Source organism: Perna viridis, chromosome 7, assembly GCF_037379345.1.
Source record: "Perna viridis isolate PV_CMFRI_1.1 ecotype Kerala chromosome 7, ASM3737934v1, whole genome shotgun sequence".
Classification (NCBI taxonomy): domain Eukaryota; kingdom Metazoa; phylum Mollusca; class Bivalvia; order Mytilida; family Mytilidae; genus Perna; species Perna viridis.
This window is the reverse complement of record NC_142451.1, coordinates 1206863-1224164: the sequence shown is the minus strand read 5'-3', so window position 1 is coordinate 1224164 and position 17302 is coordinate 1206863. Positions and strand designations below refer to the sequence as shown.

At 34.0% G+C, this 17302-nt stretch overlaps 2 protein-coding genes across 11 annotated transcripts in view; both read left to right on the top strand.

Moving 5' to 3' along the window:
- The window catches only part of LOC148610888 (uncharacterized), a 45075-nt gene extending 42228 nt beyond the window's left edge, over positions 1–2847 (top strand). For all 6 annotated transcript variants that reach the window (XM_088590751.1, XM_088590750.1, XM_088590749.1 and 3 more), the window contains one exon: positions 62–2847. In XM_088590751.1, coding sequence (XP_088446877.1) covers positions 62–197 — 136 coding nt within the window. In that variant the 3' untranslated portion in view covers positions 198–2847. The remainder of the gene's footprint in view (positions 1–61) is intronic.
- A 1746-nt stretch (positions 2848–4593) lies between these two features.
- Positions 4594–16899, top strand: LOC148610887 (putative gamma-glutamylcyclotransferase CG2811). 5 transcript variants are annotated; one of them, XM_088590744.1, is made up of 4 exons: positions 4594–4612; positions 5149–5337; positions 9865–10155; positions 15099–16899. In XM_088590744.1, the coding sequence occupies exons 2-4, from the start codon at positions 5155–5157 to the stop codon at positions 15435–15437; spliced, it is 813 nt and encodes a 270-aa protein (XP_088446870.1). In that variant the 5' UTR covers positions 4594–4612; positions 5149–5154; the 3' UTR covers positions 15438–16899. The 5 variants fall into 5 exon arrangements, with proteins under 5 accessions (XP_088446870.1, XP_088446868.1, XP_088446867.1 ...); XM_088590742.1 differs by having other exon boundaries at positions 4595–4665; XM_088590741.1 differs by lacking the exon at positions 4594–4612 and adding an exon at positions 4663–4770.
- Positions 16900–17302: the final 403 nt, after the last annotated feature.

Sequence of the window (17302 nt, the reverse complement as noted above, 5' to 3'; positions counted from 1 at the left end):
TTACAACTGAAGTTCTAAATGTTTATTCATGTTACAATGGCTTGTTTCTTTTACCTTTTAGACCTCGAAGTTTCCTGAGATTTCCCATAGAGTTCAGACCTAGTGGATATGGCATTTATGATGGACTTGTAATATTTAAAGCCGATGTGGGGAGCAGTGTTAGCTGTAAAGTCAGAGGAGTCTGTCAGAAGCTGTAATGAAAACAATATTCAGCTTAAAAAGAACAACCCAGATTAAAATGAATGATTAAAACCTGATGATACACAACAAAGAAGCACTAGTTGTGTAACTAACAGCATGATTTCCTAGGATGAAAAACTTGTAAAATTGTAACCTGGAATGAATGGCCCGAAATGATTAATAAAACCAAGAATATGAATAACGGGTTCATAGTGAGAAACACGATTAAAGAAGTACATGGATGGTTGAAAATTAAAAAGGAATGAAAAATTGATTGAAAAAAATACTGTTTGTAATTTTGGCTTCCAAGTGGTTTTGAGTTTTATTCAAAGACTCAGAAGACTTTTGTAGCAATATATAGAAATATGTGATTATTATCTCAAAAGATTGTGAAATAAATGGTTTAGGTTTTTTCCTGTTAGAGCGAAGAGTTTAAAGTAGTAAGGAATATTTTTTAAAAAGTGTCTCTGTGGAGATGACACTATTGTAAGATCTTGTTATTTTACCACAAAAATCAGTCTTCACGAATCATGAAATATATATTTACTACTACCACTCATCCCCTTCATGTTACTTCTATCTATTTCATCCATTATATTATAATGGAGTTATATTTTTGATGACTTAAGAGAAATGTGATATTTTTGTATGTAAAACTGTGATATGAAATTTGGTGCTGAAACAAAATGCCTTATTTCACATGTAATTGATTGTCTGACTATTTATTTTTAAGGTATTGTGTTGTGTATTATTGTGTTTCTTTCTGTAAACGTAAACAACAACTGTGTATTGACATTTGTTTATATTCATTTTGCGTGTTAACTATAAGTAATACATTACATTTGACAAGAATTGATTTTAGAAATTTTTTTTTTTTTACTTTGATGAGGAGCGGTGAAATGAAATCATTATCAGGCTTTATTAAAATTAATTGAAATACAGTAGATCTGAATCATTTAGGATTAAGTATGAGATGAGCTGAGATTGAAGATTACAGATGATATATTTCTTTATTTTTTTTTTTGCAGTAGAGTTATTGGTTGATAGACCATCTATAGATAAATAAAAGAATGACAATTAATGACTGTTTTTTTTTGTTTTTGTTTTTTTAAATTCACATCCCCAGAGTCATTCAAAATCTGCCAGATGTGCAATTTATTGGTTTTATATAAATTATCTCCTAAAATATATGAATCATCATGTTCATAAATTCTGAGTTTTTTTGAAAGAGAAAAAGTCATTTATGATGTAGAAGACTTAAAATGTTTGTAATGCATTTTTTCTAACATGACGCTATATTGTACACACTGCCTTCAGTTTCAAACGGTTATCTGATATCTTTTCCTTCTCTGTCTTTTTGGATAATTTTCCAAGCTGTTGACTGGCTTTACTTGATCAATGAAACAGTTCAAGATGTGTCATCAATGCAAAATCTGAAGCAAGATTTTAACTTTGATGAAGAAAAACAGCTGTTAACTTTATTTTTTCAATGAAGGAAAACAATTACTGTAATTAACTGTGTATAAGTGACTGTATAGCATTTTTATTGTCTTGACATGCTTCAGTCATTACTGTTAACATTACGTGAAGGAATTACATAAAGCTCTTGACATGCCTCGATCATTACTGTTAACATTACGTGAAGGAATACATAAAGCTCTTGACATGCTTCAATCATTACTGTTAACATTACCTGAAAGAATTACATAAAGCACTTGACATGTTTCAATCATTACTGTTAACATTACCTGAAGCACTTGACATGCTTCAATCATTACTGTTAATATTATGTGAAGTAATTGCATAAAGCTTTTTTTTTAAACGGTGACCAATGACTGACAAAAGGAGTTAACATCAGTCTTGACCATTATGATAAAAGATATGGAATGTTATTAGATTACCGCATCACTGGACCATTACTTCAAACATACTCCCTCTGCATTGGGGATTCAGGCAGGGGCACACCCACTGTGACAACTCTAAAATGAGGAAACTAAATTTTTTTGCATGAAATCTCGATTTTTCATAAATTCTACCTTCAAAAATTTGTTTGCCTCACTTCGCTCAGCTTTTCATTCTATTTATGCCTCCCAAACCTGGAATCCTAGATCCGCCTCTGCTCTGCTTGCTGTTAATAAAATCTTGCTTGTCCGGAAATAAGTGGAATGAATGTTTCAGAAATTATATAACCAATCTAACCAATGTGTGTACTCTGTGATCATTTACAGGTTATTTTTAGTTTGTAATATCAGAGAGAACTCTTCAGGTTGTAAATTGTGGCCAAAAATCAGTAAGGAACTTATTATGTTTGTATGTATGTTGACTGGTAAACAGATTTGTATCTTACCAATCAGATCATTAGATTTCTGATGACTAATTGGATTGGTAGATTTCTGATGGCCAATCTGTAGATGGTATAGCTAAATAGTATGGATATGTCACTCATAATTTCTTATGCAATTCCTATCATTGGTATGTCACACATATGAAGATATCTTTTTATGTCTGTACATATATTATGATTTGTGCAGCTAATGATAAAGATCTGTAATTTAAAGGATCTGATTTGCTATGTTAGATTGTATGTAATGTTGTACATAGATTAATATTGCAATGTGGTTCAAGCTAGAAATATATATGTACTTGGTAATAAAATGCCAAAATGATTGATTGTGTTTATTTACTTACTGACATTTTGCCAATGTCCAGCTACTATTGATTTTCTCTGACCAAATGAACTATTGTTTATTTACTTACTGTGCAATGCCAATGTTCAGCCACTGTTGCCTTTCTCTGACCAAATGAATTAGTGTTTAGTTACTTACTGACCTTTTGCCAATGTCCAGCTACTACTGACTTCTCTGATGTCTCTTGTCTTTAATATTTAGCAGTAAGACAGAAGGGTATTCTGTATTTGAACAGAAGGGGTAGCTGTATTTATAATAAGTATACTCGTGTTTAAAAGTGGGTGAGTTGAATTTTGATCTTTTTTCAATCTTTTGTAATAAATAAGTATTATGTTCTGGATTTGGGAAAAAGACATTAATTTTCATCAATGCTGTATAATTGGTAGAGTTCAATGTACTACACAATAACCTGAGTGTTACTAATGGTTTATGTCATTATTAGTGGTGTTATTACTTTCCATGAAGACGTCCACACAAAAACCAGGCAGTGGGTGGCACATGACAAATTGTTTTTTAAAAAAATTAATTCATTTCAGAATCACAAATGAATTGTTTCTTAAAGTTGAATGTTGGTTTTTGATTAACTGCAACAGTTAGAGAAATTATGTAGAAAGCATTAAAGTTCATTGAAAAAGGGATATAACTCTTTCATTTTGTGTAAATTTTGGTTGCTTTCTTATGGAACATTAAAATCATTTTCGAAGCCATCCATTATTGATTTGAAATAATCTTTGTACTATTGGACAAACATATGGTATATACATTACATTAGAACAAAAAATTTAGTGGGATAAAATTTACCATGTGCCAACCATATCATAGGATCTGTCAGATTTCTCTTTTGGGTATTAATAAATATGTGTGCTTTACTGTGTAAAAAGTGATTTGAAAAAAAAAGGACTGAATTTAAATATTAAGATGACATGAATTAAAATTCAAATTTTTATTGGTCTAATCATGGTCCTACAGGGGGCATCTACATTCAACATTAATATCCATCAGATGACATAATAAGACAGTATAGAGACATAATGTGATATTCTCGCAGCAAAATAGATATATCTGTTGTATAGTTGTAGTCCAGACAAGATGAAATGTCTTACAATTGAGAAAATTAGGTGTTTTAAATTGAGAGAATGAAGTTTTTCCAACATTTAATTAGTCCAGTGACAAGGGGCAGAATACTAGCTCTCTGGGATAGTCATAATTATTTTCTTCTTTCTTTTCTTATTTAATTTAAAGGACCTTTGTGAACATAATGTAATATGTATTTGTATGCTTAAGTGGAAGATATTTTTTACAAAAAGAAAATCTGTGAAGGAATTTTATTAAGCTTCAAGACTAACTAAGCAACTTCAGTCCAATTTAAACCTCATTATATATCCAGTTAAGTATCTATTGAGGCTTTCTTCAAACTCTATATGACCTACTTAAGGAATAATTTGGAGTATCATGTATACCTTAGATACCAAAGAGCACATGACAAAGTTATAGAATCATACATTTGTTCACTCATATGGAGCTTTTAACATACATAGAGATATAACTTATCTATACCTGTGTTAGTTTAAACAGTATTTTATTCAGTATAAAGCAGAAATGGAATGGGCAGCAGGCTAAGCCTATATAAGCCCTCTCCATGATAAAAGGTACAAAATTACAATTATCAATATAACACAATATTTGATATATGAATTACAAATCAATAGACATTTGACAGCAGGTGTTTTAAATATACATAACAAGTAATTACATAACTTAAAGATAAATTTATTCATTTTTCTTGAGCAGTTATCTGGTATGTATACATTTATTCCCTAAAGCATAGTCTTCTCTGCTTCCACAACTCCCTGACTTGCAGGATATTTCAAGGATAATCCTGGGATTGGACCCCATTTCATTGGTATGTTATGTTAGATTTGTCAAAAATAGGACACAGATGAACAGAGAAGATCATGGAACTACTTCCCCTTTCCCTGACCCCTTACTCATTGATAATCGTATTTCTTTCTTGTATATTACGTTTTATTCCAGTTAAAGTGAAAAATGTTTATCTCGGTTTAATCAAGGTAGTGGTATCATGTTCATCGTTCAGGATAAACAGGATCGTTACCTGAATTGAAAACGAGTTAACGGGTAATTAGTATTCTAATAAATGAATGGTATTCGGTTGTGTATTGAATTATTGGTCATACTTGAGATCGATCCTATGCAATTTATGTATGAAATACTAGGTAACATCAATTTAACTGTTGTTTGTTCTAAATTTTGACCTTCATAGGGCACGATGACTTTAGTATTTGTGTATGGGACTTTGAAAAGAGGACAACCTAACCATTACTTAATAGCACATGGCGACAATGGGAAAGCAACATTTATTGGGGAGGGTAAAACCATCAGGAAGTACCCCCTAATCATCGCCAGCAGATGTAATATACCTTTCCTGTTACCCGTAGAAGGGACTGGTGAGGTAAGAGTATGTTTTTTTATTGCACGTGAATGCATTTTCTAAATTTAACCATGTATATACGAGATAAAGGTTTAAAACGTTGCACATCTGTTTATATAAATCAATAGACAATATGATCGACTAAAGAATAAGAATATTTTATTATTCCATAAATGTCCCAGCGAGGGCAATATAAATGCATACAAATCATACAATACATAAAATGAAACATCAGTATTAAATAAAGCCCCGGACCAGAAATGCATCAAATATACCAAGTACATGTATTAACTCCTAATATCCAACCTTGTCCACGTCTTAAATCCGAGCTACCAATCAGGCGCGTAGCTGCTGTTAGGCAAAAAAGCTTTTGCCTGCACTTAATTTTGCCATTTTTTTTTTAGATAAAATGTATCCAGGAGAGGCATAAATGATGCTCTAAAACGCTATCTCCGCGAAGCTTCGGGGTGGGGGGGGGGGGGGGCCTGTCGTAATTTTTACCTACACTTCAATTTGGCCTCAGCTACGCGCCTGCCAATTATACATCTTCCCCAACTCTTAATATGTCAATATCTTCATTTGTGAGGAGCCATATAAATTTTGCATCCTGTGACAAACGATTTTAATTTGGACAGTGTGTTTATTTTTTTTTAATTTGTCGTTGTATTATGGAATCTCGTAATGAAATGAAATTCGTCTTAGTTACATTTAAATGGCATTTTTCACATTTACGATATGAACGCTTTTATCACGGTCTTTATCTATAATTCGTGTGCACTTATTATGCATAAAGCACCTCTCAATTGAAAGTTGCTAATAGATTGAGAAGGATTGCTTTAATTTATGATTATTAGGTACCTAACTTTCCTTCTGCCTCTTCACTTCGCTTGTTATTCCAATGACGTAAACAAAACAAAAAAACTCGGCTTCTTTTTCACTTAATTCAGAAGAATATTTCGCCTCAAGTCTGAATTTTTAATATCAAGTTTTTGTAGAAAAAAATATAATGGATGATAATCAACAATCAGTAATTTCAAATTACATGTTAACAATAAGTGCATCTTTTAATAAGTCTCAATTAATGATCATAAGAAACTTGCATATAGATTCTCCTTCAGTCTCTCGGGGATTACAAGATTTCTCCATTCGAGATACGAGCTAAAGTAAGTGGTTTAAATCGAAAGTTTAAGTATCGAGAGTGGAGAAATTTTGTAATCCCCGAGAGCACTGGAGGAGGATCTGTTTCTCCGGTGAAATATGTAGAAAACTCGCAAATGTGAAATGTCGGGAAAACTCTCGCAGAAATTTAATCACCGCCCGGTGGTTATAAAGTCACGTGCAATTTTAATTACAGGCTTAGAAAGGGAGAAACTATATTAAATCTCAGTTTGATTTTGAAAAAAATACCTACTCAATTTAAAAACATTTGAGCAGAGAAGACAGTTCACGCGACTCAGCCCACAAACTACAAATTGAGATAGGAAGACATCGTGGTACTCTCCGACATGACAAACTCTGTCTTAGATGCAATTCCAATTACATTGATGATAAGAAACATTTCCTGTTATCATGCAGCAGTCTTAAAACTGATCATCATATATTTCTTCAGTTGATTAAACGCTCCTGTAAAAGTTTTGATGTTCTCAATACCAACGAGAAGCTTATGAATGTTGAAGATCCTCAGACCCTTTGTCAAATAAATAACATGATAAAAAGGAGTGGAATATGAGTGAAATTTCATTATTGGTACTATATTCGTTTGATTTGGTTTATTTCAAAATTTAGAATTTAATTGATTTTTTTTTACTCAAATCTGTGACTCGAATTTCTTACACGAGACACAGGAATAACTTTGTGATATATCAGTCTGTAATGTTGCATCATCACCTGATGTCTCTTTTACTGATACATCAGTCTGTAGTGTTGTCACCTGATGTCTCTTGTACTAATTTATCAGTCTGTAATGGTTTCACCTGATGTCTCTTGTACTGAATTCATGAAAATTTTATGTTTTGTCTCCTGTGCACCATGCACAGGCGGCCAGTCAACATTTTGTTTAGTACTTGTTCTGGACCATTTGTTACCAGGGAAGATACTGCAGATGACGCTTTAGTTTGAATTAATTTCAGACCCAGATCTATGTTATTACTCACATGAATTGTAAACAAGAAAAAAGAACAAAGGACTTTGCATCTTAGGCTACGTCAGTCAAACCTTTAAAGTTAATAGTCTTTATATATTCTCTATCTTCTTATTGTAAACGTCGTATTTTCATATTCACTCAGTACAATACCCCTAATGGGCAACTGATTTGTGAATAAAGTACGTGTATCCTTGTATATTTGATCAAGGAGTGTATATTAGTATAAAAATTTCAAATTTCGAAATAGCCGTTTTCGAACTAATAGTTCTATTCACTGTGTATAATGAAGAATGGACAGATATTTCAACGTGCTCGCTACAACTCACAAGATCGGGACTACAAAATGTAGATCTAGAGCATACCTGCGTGGGCGGATGGAACCTCATACAAGGAAAGTCATCGACTTCTATGTAGATTACATTCAAGCACCAGTTTATAAGTGTTTTCTAAGTCGTTTTTTTTGGGGGGGAGGGGGTGTGAATCAACATGTAATTTTGTATGGGGCAACATTTTAAGTGGTTGGTGTCTTCCATATCAGGTTATGTGGCATAGGTTCAAAACTTATGAGGATACACGAAGTAGCGAGCTATTACTAGTATGTGATACCCTCGGAAAAGTTGTGTGTCTGTCTGTCCGTCTCTGATGGTACCCTGATGATAACTTAAGAAGATATTGAAGTCTTTTTAAGACTTCGTAAAAATATTGTGCATCATAAAATACAGAATACAGTTCGAATCAGTTTGATCGGATTATTTGCACAAGTCATGGCCATTTTAAGTTGTTTTACCCCCATTCTCTGAAACTACAGGACCTAAACCGTTAGGTTTAGCCAAATTCTGACACCGGGGTTAAAGTGTTCAGCATGATGAGATCTATCCGCGTCAAATTTTCATTTTGATATGTCAAGCCATGTTTGAGTTATTGCCTTTTTCGACGTTTTTTTTTGCTATTTTGAATGTTATTTCTTTCAAAAATCTTCTCCTCTGACACCACTTGACCAATTGGAACCAATCTTACTTTGAATGTTCCTTGGGGTATTATGCATAAAATATATGTAGGGATTTCTGATCCGTCGAAAAACATGGCCATCGTTACTAAAAATAGAACATATGGGTCAGACAGTACTTTTTCGTAATAATCTCCAAAAGCGTTAGGTTTAGCCAAATTTGACGTGGGATGAAAGTGTTCAGCATGATGAGATCTATCTGTGGTCAATATTTGGTGAAAATCTGTGGGTCCATGTTGAAGTTATTGCCCTTTTTGGACGTATTTTACTGTTTTTAATGTTATTATTTAAACAAAATTTTCTCCTCAAAAACTACTTTACAGAATTCAATGAAAGTTGGTATTTTTGTTTTAAAGGGTATCCTTAACGAAATGACAGATTTTTGATCGCTAAAAAAACATGGCTGCCGTTTCTAAAAATATAACAATGGGGTCAGACAGCAGATTTTTGCATACATCTCCAAATCTGTTAGGTTTAGCCAATAGCTTTCAATTGCTGAAATGATCCTTATTATAAGGCTTACAAATGTGTCCAATGAATCAAATGGAGTCAAATTGTCTGACAACTCCTTTTTAGAGTTATTGCCCTTAAAAGGCAAAAAATTAACCAGGTTATCCATTCAGGCTCCTGGGAGCCTCTTGTTTGTAATAGATATCCTATTTTTGTAATTGTTTCTGTTGTATTTATCTTTATTTAATTGTTTTCATTCCCTACTTGCGGAGCTCGGGATGCAGCCATATTTTATTTTGTTTTTGCAGAGTTAACTCCCGTAAGAGCAGGTATAATTTCGAAGTCTCTCTAATCGATGTTCGGATTTGGGTGCAGAAAAAAGAGGTAACTCGAATGAAAATGGAATCCCCAGCAGACAAACACAACGGTGTTTCTAAAATTTACAGGATGTTTCATTTTGTTGGTAGGTTACATAAGGATGAATTTCATTTGTATCCCGGGTAACGAAAATTTATGGCAGGGTCAGTAGAACGAGAAATTCCCATTTGACTTTCGAGATTTTTTAAAGTATCGTCGATATCGGATGGAAAACCTTACGTGTTCCGAATAGACACCTGCTCCAAAGGGAGATAAATGTTGACAAAATGTTGGTCCGCAAGTCGGGAATACCGTTGTACATCGAATTTTTAAATCTTGTTTTCTCGGTTACATAAAATGCACAAAGTTCATAAGGTTATAATGATGCTAACTTCTGTCTGTCTGTCCGTCCGTTCGCCTTCAAACTTCTTGTATGAAAGAGCGTCGTGTATAACCCGTCGACACTCTGCCCAGTCTATTTTTGAAGGTGAACGATATTTAGGTGTTTTTTTTCAAAAAGTTTATTACCTCTTGGTCTTCGAGGATGCTAAGTTCAACGGTAATAACATGAAACTGAATTCATTAATTGTAGAATATAAGAGGCGAGGTATACAAAGTAGACGATAAAATGCTGAGTTGTTTGGATATATGTGAGGATTATCCAAATCTTTATGATCGCAAGAAGATTACAGTTGTGATGAATGATGACACATCACTAGAGTGTCGGTGTTATTTCTTGGTGAACCATCAATCAAATTTGTTGAGTCAACCTTTCATAGCGGACTATCGATCCGATGGAGCCCACGGGAAGCCGTATGATCCTGAACTTGATGAGGAATATGATGACTATAGTGATGTTCAAACTCCGGTTCTGCGAGATTCTGTATAATACATGTTTATTATTGTTACCAGTTATTAGTTAGAGCAAACCTTTAAAAGGATGTTCCTCGTCAATATAGTAATGAATGCAATTGACAATCTTCAAATAGCAAAATTCTACTGTTTTACTCATTTGTTGGGGCGACATCCGGATACGTTTATGCAATGTCGCTTGATTGATATAGAAGTTTGTACACAACTTCAAAATCACACAGAACTGAAAAATTATCATTTTCCAAGAGGTGGCTTTATTTTGATACATATTTTTAATGTCAACTGAAAGAAAGCGATATCCCTTATTATAAGTGGTATTGGTTTTGTTTAATGCGTAGCGCTGGAACTCAACTTTCTGTCAAATGTGTAGTCATTAAACATGTTCTTAATAACTTATATCGTTGACCATATTTCAGAATACAAATGTTCAATACTTAAGTAGCAGTCTGTAAGAATCATGCAAAATCTGAAAAATGTGATACACCCAAAAAAAAGGCTGCATATTTTTATTTTTGTAATTAAGTTGTTTTATGGGTGTATATTATAAAATATGTATTTATTCATTCCGATCTGTCTGCTCTTAGGGGATAATCAACATTGAAAATCCAGTAGATTCTATTGTAATTGAGTGTAATTTACAGTTATCTCCCTTAATTTTGAAATCTACAGTGCATTCTATGATTTTTATCTCCTAAGAGCACGAGCTGTATGAAAAACCACATGTTATTTCTGTTTACTATGACATTTAAAACAAAATATCAAAAATAAAAATATGTAGGCTTTTTACCCATGAATCACATTTTTAATTTTGAAACGAATGAAAGTTTTAAGTAGGTCAATGAGTGCCAAGGCTACATCAGTTTTCAAAGACCCCGATGTAGCAAAAACATCGTCTACTATACATGACAAATATGTTGTCGCACCAGCAGACAAAGCCCAAAACAACATTGTTTTTGTCTGCAAAACGTTTTATGTCCAATGTTTATTATCAGAGGTAGACGTAGAAAATAATAGCAGTAATAAGACCTACACAGCTACCACTCTTTCCAAAGAAGAGATTGTGGAAAACCATAAATCTGTGCTATCCTCTTTTGGTCTCTCTACCAAGGACGATGATTGTGATTTACCGTCTATGTACTGGATTCCTAAACTTCACAAGAATCCACACAAACAACGTTTCATAGCTGGATCTGCAAAATGTACCACCAAACCTCTTTCAAAACTTTTAACTTCTATACTCACAACTGTCAAAGAGGGTCTACAGTCCTACCACAACACTTGTTACTCCCGCAGTGGTATTAATTCAATGTGGATCCTGAAAAATTCAAAAGATCTTTTGGAGGCAATCAGTTCAAGACTATTATCTGAATATAATAGCATTAAAACCTATGATTTTTCAACACTGTATACCTCTATTCCCCATACTCAGTTAAAATCCCGACTTAAAAACATTATACAAAGATGGTACACCTAGATACAAATATATAGTTCTTGGTAGAGATTCCCCATACTTTGTAAGAAATAATTCCAAATCATCTTCCAAATATACAGAGGAAGTTTACAAAATGCTGGAATTTTTAATCAACAACATATTTGTCCAGTGTGGTGGACGTGTTTTTCAACAAACGGTCGGCATTCCAATGGGAACAAATTGTGCTCCTTTACTAGCTGACCTATTCCTTCACTCTTATGAGACTGACTTTATAGCTGATCTGATCAGAAAGAATATTGTTTGGCTAGATCCTTCAATCTCAGTTTCCGCTATATAGATGACGTGTTATCTTTAAACAATCCTAATTTCGGGGATTTGATACATCGCATCTACCCAAAAGAACTTGAGATAAAAGATACTACAGACACTGTGAAGTCAGCCTCATATCTTGACCTACACTTAGAAATCGATGGTAAAGGAAAACTATTGACCAAACTTTACGACAAACGTGATGACTTTTCATTCAGAATTGTCAACTTTCCTTTCATCTGTGGCAACATCCTTTCGGCTCCTGCGTATGGAGTGTTCATATCACAACTCATACGTTATGCCAGAGCTTGCCGAAACTACGCAGACCTTTTGTATCGCGCTAGAACTCTAACAAATAGGCTTCTGGAACAGGGTTATGTTGCTACAAGATTGAAGTCATCACTACATAAGTTTTATGATCGTCATCATGAACTCGTGGATCGTTATGGTGTATCCACCAGCACCATGAAAACTGATTTATTCAACGAGTCATAGTTTTCCTTTCCTCGTTTGTCTACCCCGGACTTGACTTTTTATGAGCAACTCGGCGGGTGTTTCTAGAAAAGCAGAGGACGCTTACCCTACCGGTGCACCTGGTCCATGCTCCCAGTTTTTAGTGGAGTCCGAGTTGCTCATTTACTTTTGTTACTTTGTATGTATGATTTTAGTTACTTTATGTTCTTTGTTGTGTATGTCTGTTTTCCATGTCTGGTCTTTGTCCCTGGATTACATTCTTTTGATTGCCGCTGTAACCTTGGTTCCCTTGATTACTCTTGCATGATCCTTAGCTGGAGTGCTACTTAATCTAAATCGGATCAAATGGTACTACGGACTTAACATTTAGAACTGGCAGGGCAGGGGTTCCCCTCTTTTCTGATTTAATGAATATGAGAAAAATGTATTCTCTTAAACTAATCCCCCTTAAAAAAACAAACGATTTTCCATGTCTGGTCTTTGTCCCTGGATTACATTCTTTTGATTGCCGCTATAACCTTGGTTCCCTTGATTACTCTTGCATGATCCTTAGCTGGAGTGCTACTTAATCTAAATCGGATCAAATGGTACTACGGACTTAACATTTAGAACTGGCAGGGCAGGGGTTCCCCTCTTTTCTGATTTAATGAATATGAGAAAAATGTATTCTCTTAAACTTACCCCCCTTAAAAAAACAAACAAACAAGAACCACTAAACAACAAAACAACATAAAATTCCGCGCTGAATGTTTGGCACGACATTTTTGTTTTATTAATACGTACTTTTATACAACAATTCAGTCATTTTTTCATATAGATATTATAAGTGCGGAACAACGCATTGTCATGCGTTCATACTCTGAAGTCTAGCAATACGACTGGTTACAGTCTGAGGTTAAGTAATTGTCTCTCTGTTGAGGGTCAGTAATATGTCTGTCTGTCGAGGTTAAGTAATATGTCTTTCTGTTGAGGTTAGGTAATATGCCTCTCTGTTGAGATTAAGTAATATGTCTCTCAGTCGAGGTTAGGTAATATGTCTTTCTGTCGAGGTTAAGTAATATGTCTCTCTGTTGAGGTTAAGTAAATATCTTTCTGTGGAGATTAAGTAATATGTCTCTCTGTCGAGGTTAGGTAATATGTCTTTCTGTTGAGGTTAAGTAATATGTCTCTCTGTTGAGGTTAAGTAAATGTCTTTCTGTGGAGATTAAGTAATATGTCTCTCTGTCGAGGTTAGGTAATATGTCTTTCTGTCGAGGTTAAGTAATATGTCTCTCTGTTGAGGTTAAGTAAATGTCTTTCTGTGGAGATTAAGTAAGATGTCTTTCTGTCGAGGTTAGGTAATATATCTCTGTTGAGGTTAAGTAATATGTCTCTCTGTTGAGGTTAAGTAATATATGTCTTTCTTTAAACTCTTGATTCACTGAGCACACATTATTATATAATTTACTAGTGTTGGTCTACTTAGATAAATCACAGTGCAATATGTTTGATAGACATACATTTATAGTACGAAATCGTTTCATTAAGTAGTATATAAATATTCCACTGCGCGTCCTCTAAAAGACACATAGAAATGTTTCCATTACTCTACTGCAAAACTGCTGAATTCTTAATGAAATTTCAAGAGCAAAAGAGTTTTCATTACACTGAAGTTTGTAAAGATGTCAACAACCTAGTTGCCGATCCGGGGAATGGTGCAGGGGGTTAGCACCCCTCCCTTTTATTGGATAATTTGTCATTTTCATTTGTAAATAATGTCCTAGTACCCCCTTTTTGGGGAAGAGTAATCAAGGGAACCAAGATTGCAGGGAAGTTAAAAGAATGTAATCCAGGGGCAAAGACTAGACATGGAAAATAGATACAAACAACAAAGAACATAAAAAACCAAAATAATACGTACAAAGCAACAAAATTAAATGAGCAGCTCAGACTCCACTGGGAGCAACAAATGTCTCGCATTTTGGCTCGTTAATGTTACATTTACATGAAGTAGGTACTGTAATTTCATGTCAGACCAACTGACCAGTCGAACATACCCAGCATTGTAGTAGTCCGTCTAGTTGAGTCGGATCTTTATTGTATTAGATCACAACAATTAGAAGCAACAAGAAGTAGACCGAATAAAAAAATCCTTTGTAAGGTGCGTGTTTTTTTTATATTTTGCACCTTGCATCACCGGCAGTGTCTGAATCTAAAATAATTCAAAATGGATAGATACTTAAGAAGGATTATTCTATGTATTAGTATACTAAAGTACTATATACAAACGGTTTTTCCAAGTCGTTAGAGATAATTTGGACTTTAATCTTTTGTCTGATGACGAAAAATTTATTTATCTTTTTAAATCGGATGTTTTTTTAATACGTTGCCAAAACATGCTTCAACATTTTAAGTAGAAGGAAAACTTTTTTTATATTCTTAAATACTTAAACAATAATGTATTTTATAATGTGTGTAGTTGTAATATATGTTTTAAGGTCTCTCATAATTCTAATTATAGAATGACACTTGTGAATTAAAACTGTATTGTTTTGTTTTAAATGTATTATAAGTAATGTCATACAAGTGGTGAGACTATAATAAAATATCGAATCTACAATATCTTACATTGATTGTAAAATAAGGTTGTAGTCAAGGGAATGCTGTGAAGCCAGAAAAAAAATCTGTATTTCCTTAAATCTTGAAGTAGGTTTTGATCATAAGAAAAGCTGTAATTATGATATTTCTTTTCTCTATAGATCATCAAGGGAGAGGTTTATGAAGTAGACAATGCTATGTTAAGACGTTTAGATGCTCTGGAAGGTCACCCTGTCTGGTACAAACGTGAAGAAATCCCTATACATTGCAACAAGACAGTACTAAAATGTTGGTGCTATTTCTTAGATCATTATAGAGTGGACCTACTACACAGGAAATATCACGATAACTATGATTCACGATCTAATGAGTATATCACACCGGCTGAGAGAAAACGCATGGACACAGAGAACTTTTGGTTGGAGGTTAAAAGACCAGAGTTTTATATTTCACCGACAGAGTTCGAAAGAATGTACCCTTATGCAAAAGACAAGTATTAACCAGATGCTAATATTTTGTCAATCACCCTAAAAACAACAACAAGTAACACATATAGTACATGTATGTTAGAGGTTAACATAAAGTGAGATTATTAATGAGGACATACACCACCCGCTGTTATTATATCTTCCAAAGGACCCTTAAATGGGTAACATCTTGTTCAGGACATTTTTTTAGAAACCCTTTCACAAACACACACACACATGTATATATTTAGATATGATAGAAAGTTGTCAACTAAGACAATAATCTATTTCTTTACCTTTTATTTTCATTTTGCTTTATATAATCTGTTAATTTTGGTATAAATTTAGTCTTGCAATTTGACTCCTTATTGTTACATTTTTATGAAAGAGGGTTTGTACTGTTAGGATTATGTTCCAATCTTGAGAGTCCCAGGACATAGACAAAGTAAAGAAACTACAGTTACACCCCCCCCCCCCCCCCCAAGAAAAAAAAAACAAAACAAAAAACACACACACACATCTCTTGGTGATGTTTGCAGATGAAAGAAAAAATAAGTGCACATCGAACCTCGAGCCTTGATGGAAGTTGGCGAGTTGTACCATTTATCACCGAGTATTGGATTGTGTCTTAATGTCTTTATAATTCTTGGATTGTGATCTTTGAATTTCGTTTTTAGAGAGTGGTTACTATCGATTGTGGAAAAAATGAATCATTAATTAAAAAAAAACCCATTAAAAACCACCAGTAAAGAGAAGATTAAATATAAAACTTTTCTTTTGTTTGTTATATAAACATTTTAACGCATTTACACCTTTACAGTTTTCTAGATATTCTGTCACATAACCCAACCACTGCTTTGATACTATTCCATTCGCTTAAGGTTACAGACCACCAATTCAACCAATGAGCATTTGGAACATACGCAAAAATAGTCCTACGCAGAAATTACCCCTGTTCCTCATAGTGCTGTGAAAAAAGTTCTCATCTTATTTAAAAAATTTAAACAGTTTCTGAAAGGAAAAACATTTCTGTACATTTTATAGGTGCATTTTGCTTCTTGTGATGTGAAGCCTAATCTCCATAATGATTTTTAAATATACCCCTATCTTGTGAAAACACTGGGATTTCCCATGCTATTTATAGACCCTTCACTTCCGGTGACCAGTACTGCACTGCAAGTCTGCTAACCCCACATGCCATTCTGAGGATTGTGAGCTGACATATGTAGAATCATGCTGATATATAGTCCTCTGCAGGTTAAAGTTAAGGTAAAGTCCAGAGAAGCCATTGAATATTGTGAAATTAGCATAGAAGCCTATGGGAAGTGGAATTAGTGGTTTTTAGCCTTAAGTGTAAACATTCGATAGTCTTTTGTTAAGTACAAAGGATGGCACTCATGACTTGCAACAAAATCCAGAAAAAAACCACAAAAAACCAAAACAAAACGAAACAAAAAAGCAAAAACAAACACACACCCTCCCCGCCCCCCCCCCCCCCCCAAAAAAAAATACAAAAAAACAAAAGTACACCCACCCAAAATATTAAAAACGGAAAAAAATGTTTATTTAACCTTTTCTCTGCCAAAGGGCCAAAAATTTGGCCGACTACTCACAGGCAATAAACTAATACGCTCCCGAAGGGAGCGTAAATGGCTGTATTATCAACTGGGTCATGCATACTTATGGGCAGAAAAGGCATCAATATCCGGTTTGTGCATGTAAATTCAGGAACTCAAAAAAACAGTATAAAGCCATCTTCATTTCCGTACACTCCGAAAAATGTGATTGAGAACAGAACCAGTCTCAGTAGCGTTTTTGGTTAAGTTCAAAACATATCATATTTTTTCCAAGATATTGATTTTCAAAACAGTCAACAGAAGGCGCTCCAATGTTTACGA

Excerpts from the sequence above, each read along its gene's own strand:
- LOC148610887 (XM_088590744.1), top strand. The coding sequence starts at position 5,155 with ATGACTTTAGTATTTGTGTATGGGACTTTGAAAAGAGGACAACCTAAC. Across the intron at positions 5,338-9,864 it reads CCGTAGAAGGGACTGGTGAG|AATATAAGAGGCGAGGTATA; the intron begins GTAAGAGTATGT and ends CATTAATTGTAG. Across the intron at positions 10,156-15,098 it reads CTCCGGTTCTGCGAGATTCT|ATCATCAAGGGAGAGGTTTA; the intron begins GTATAATACATG and ends TTTTCTCTATAG.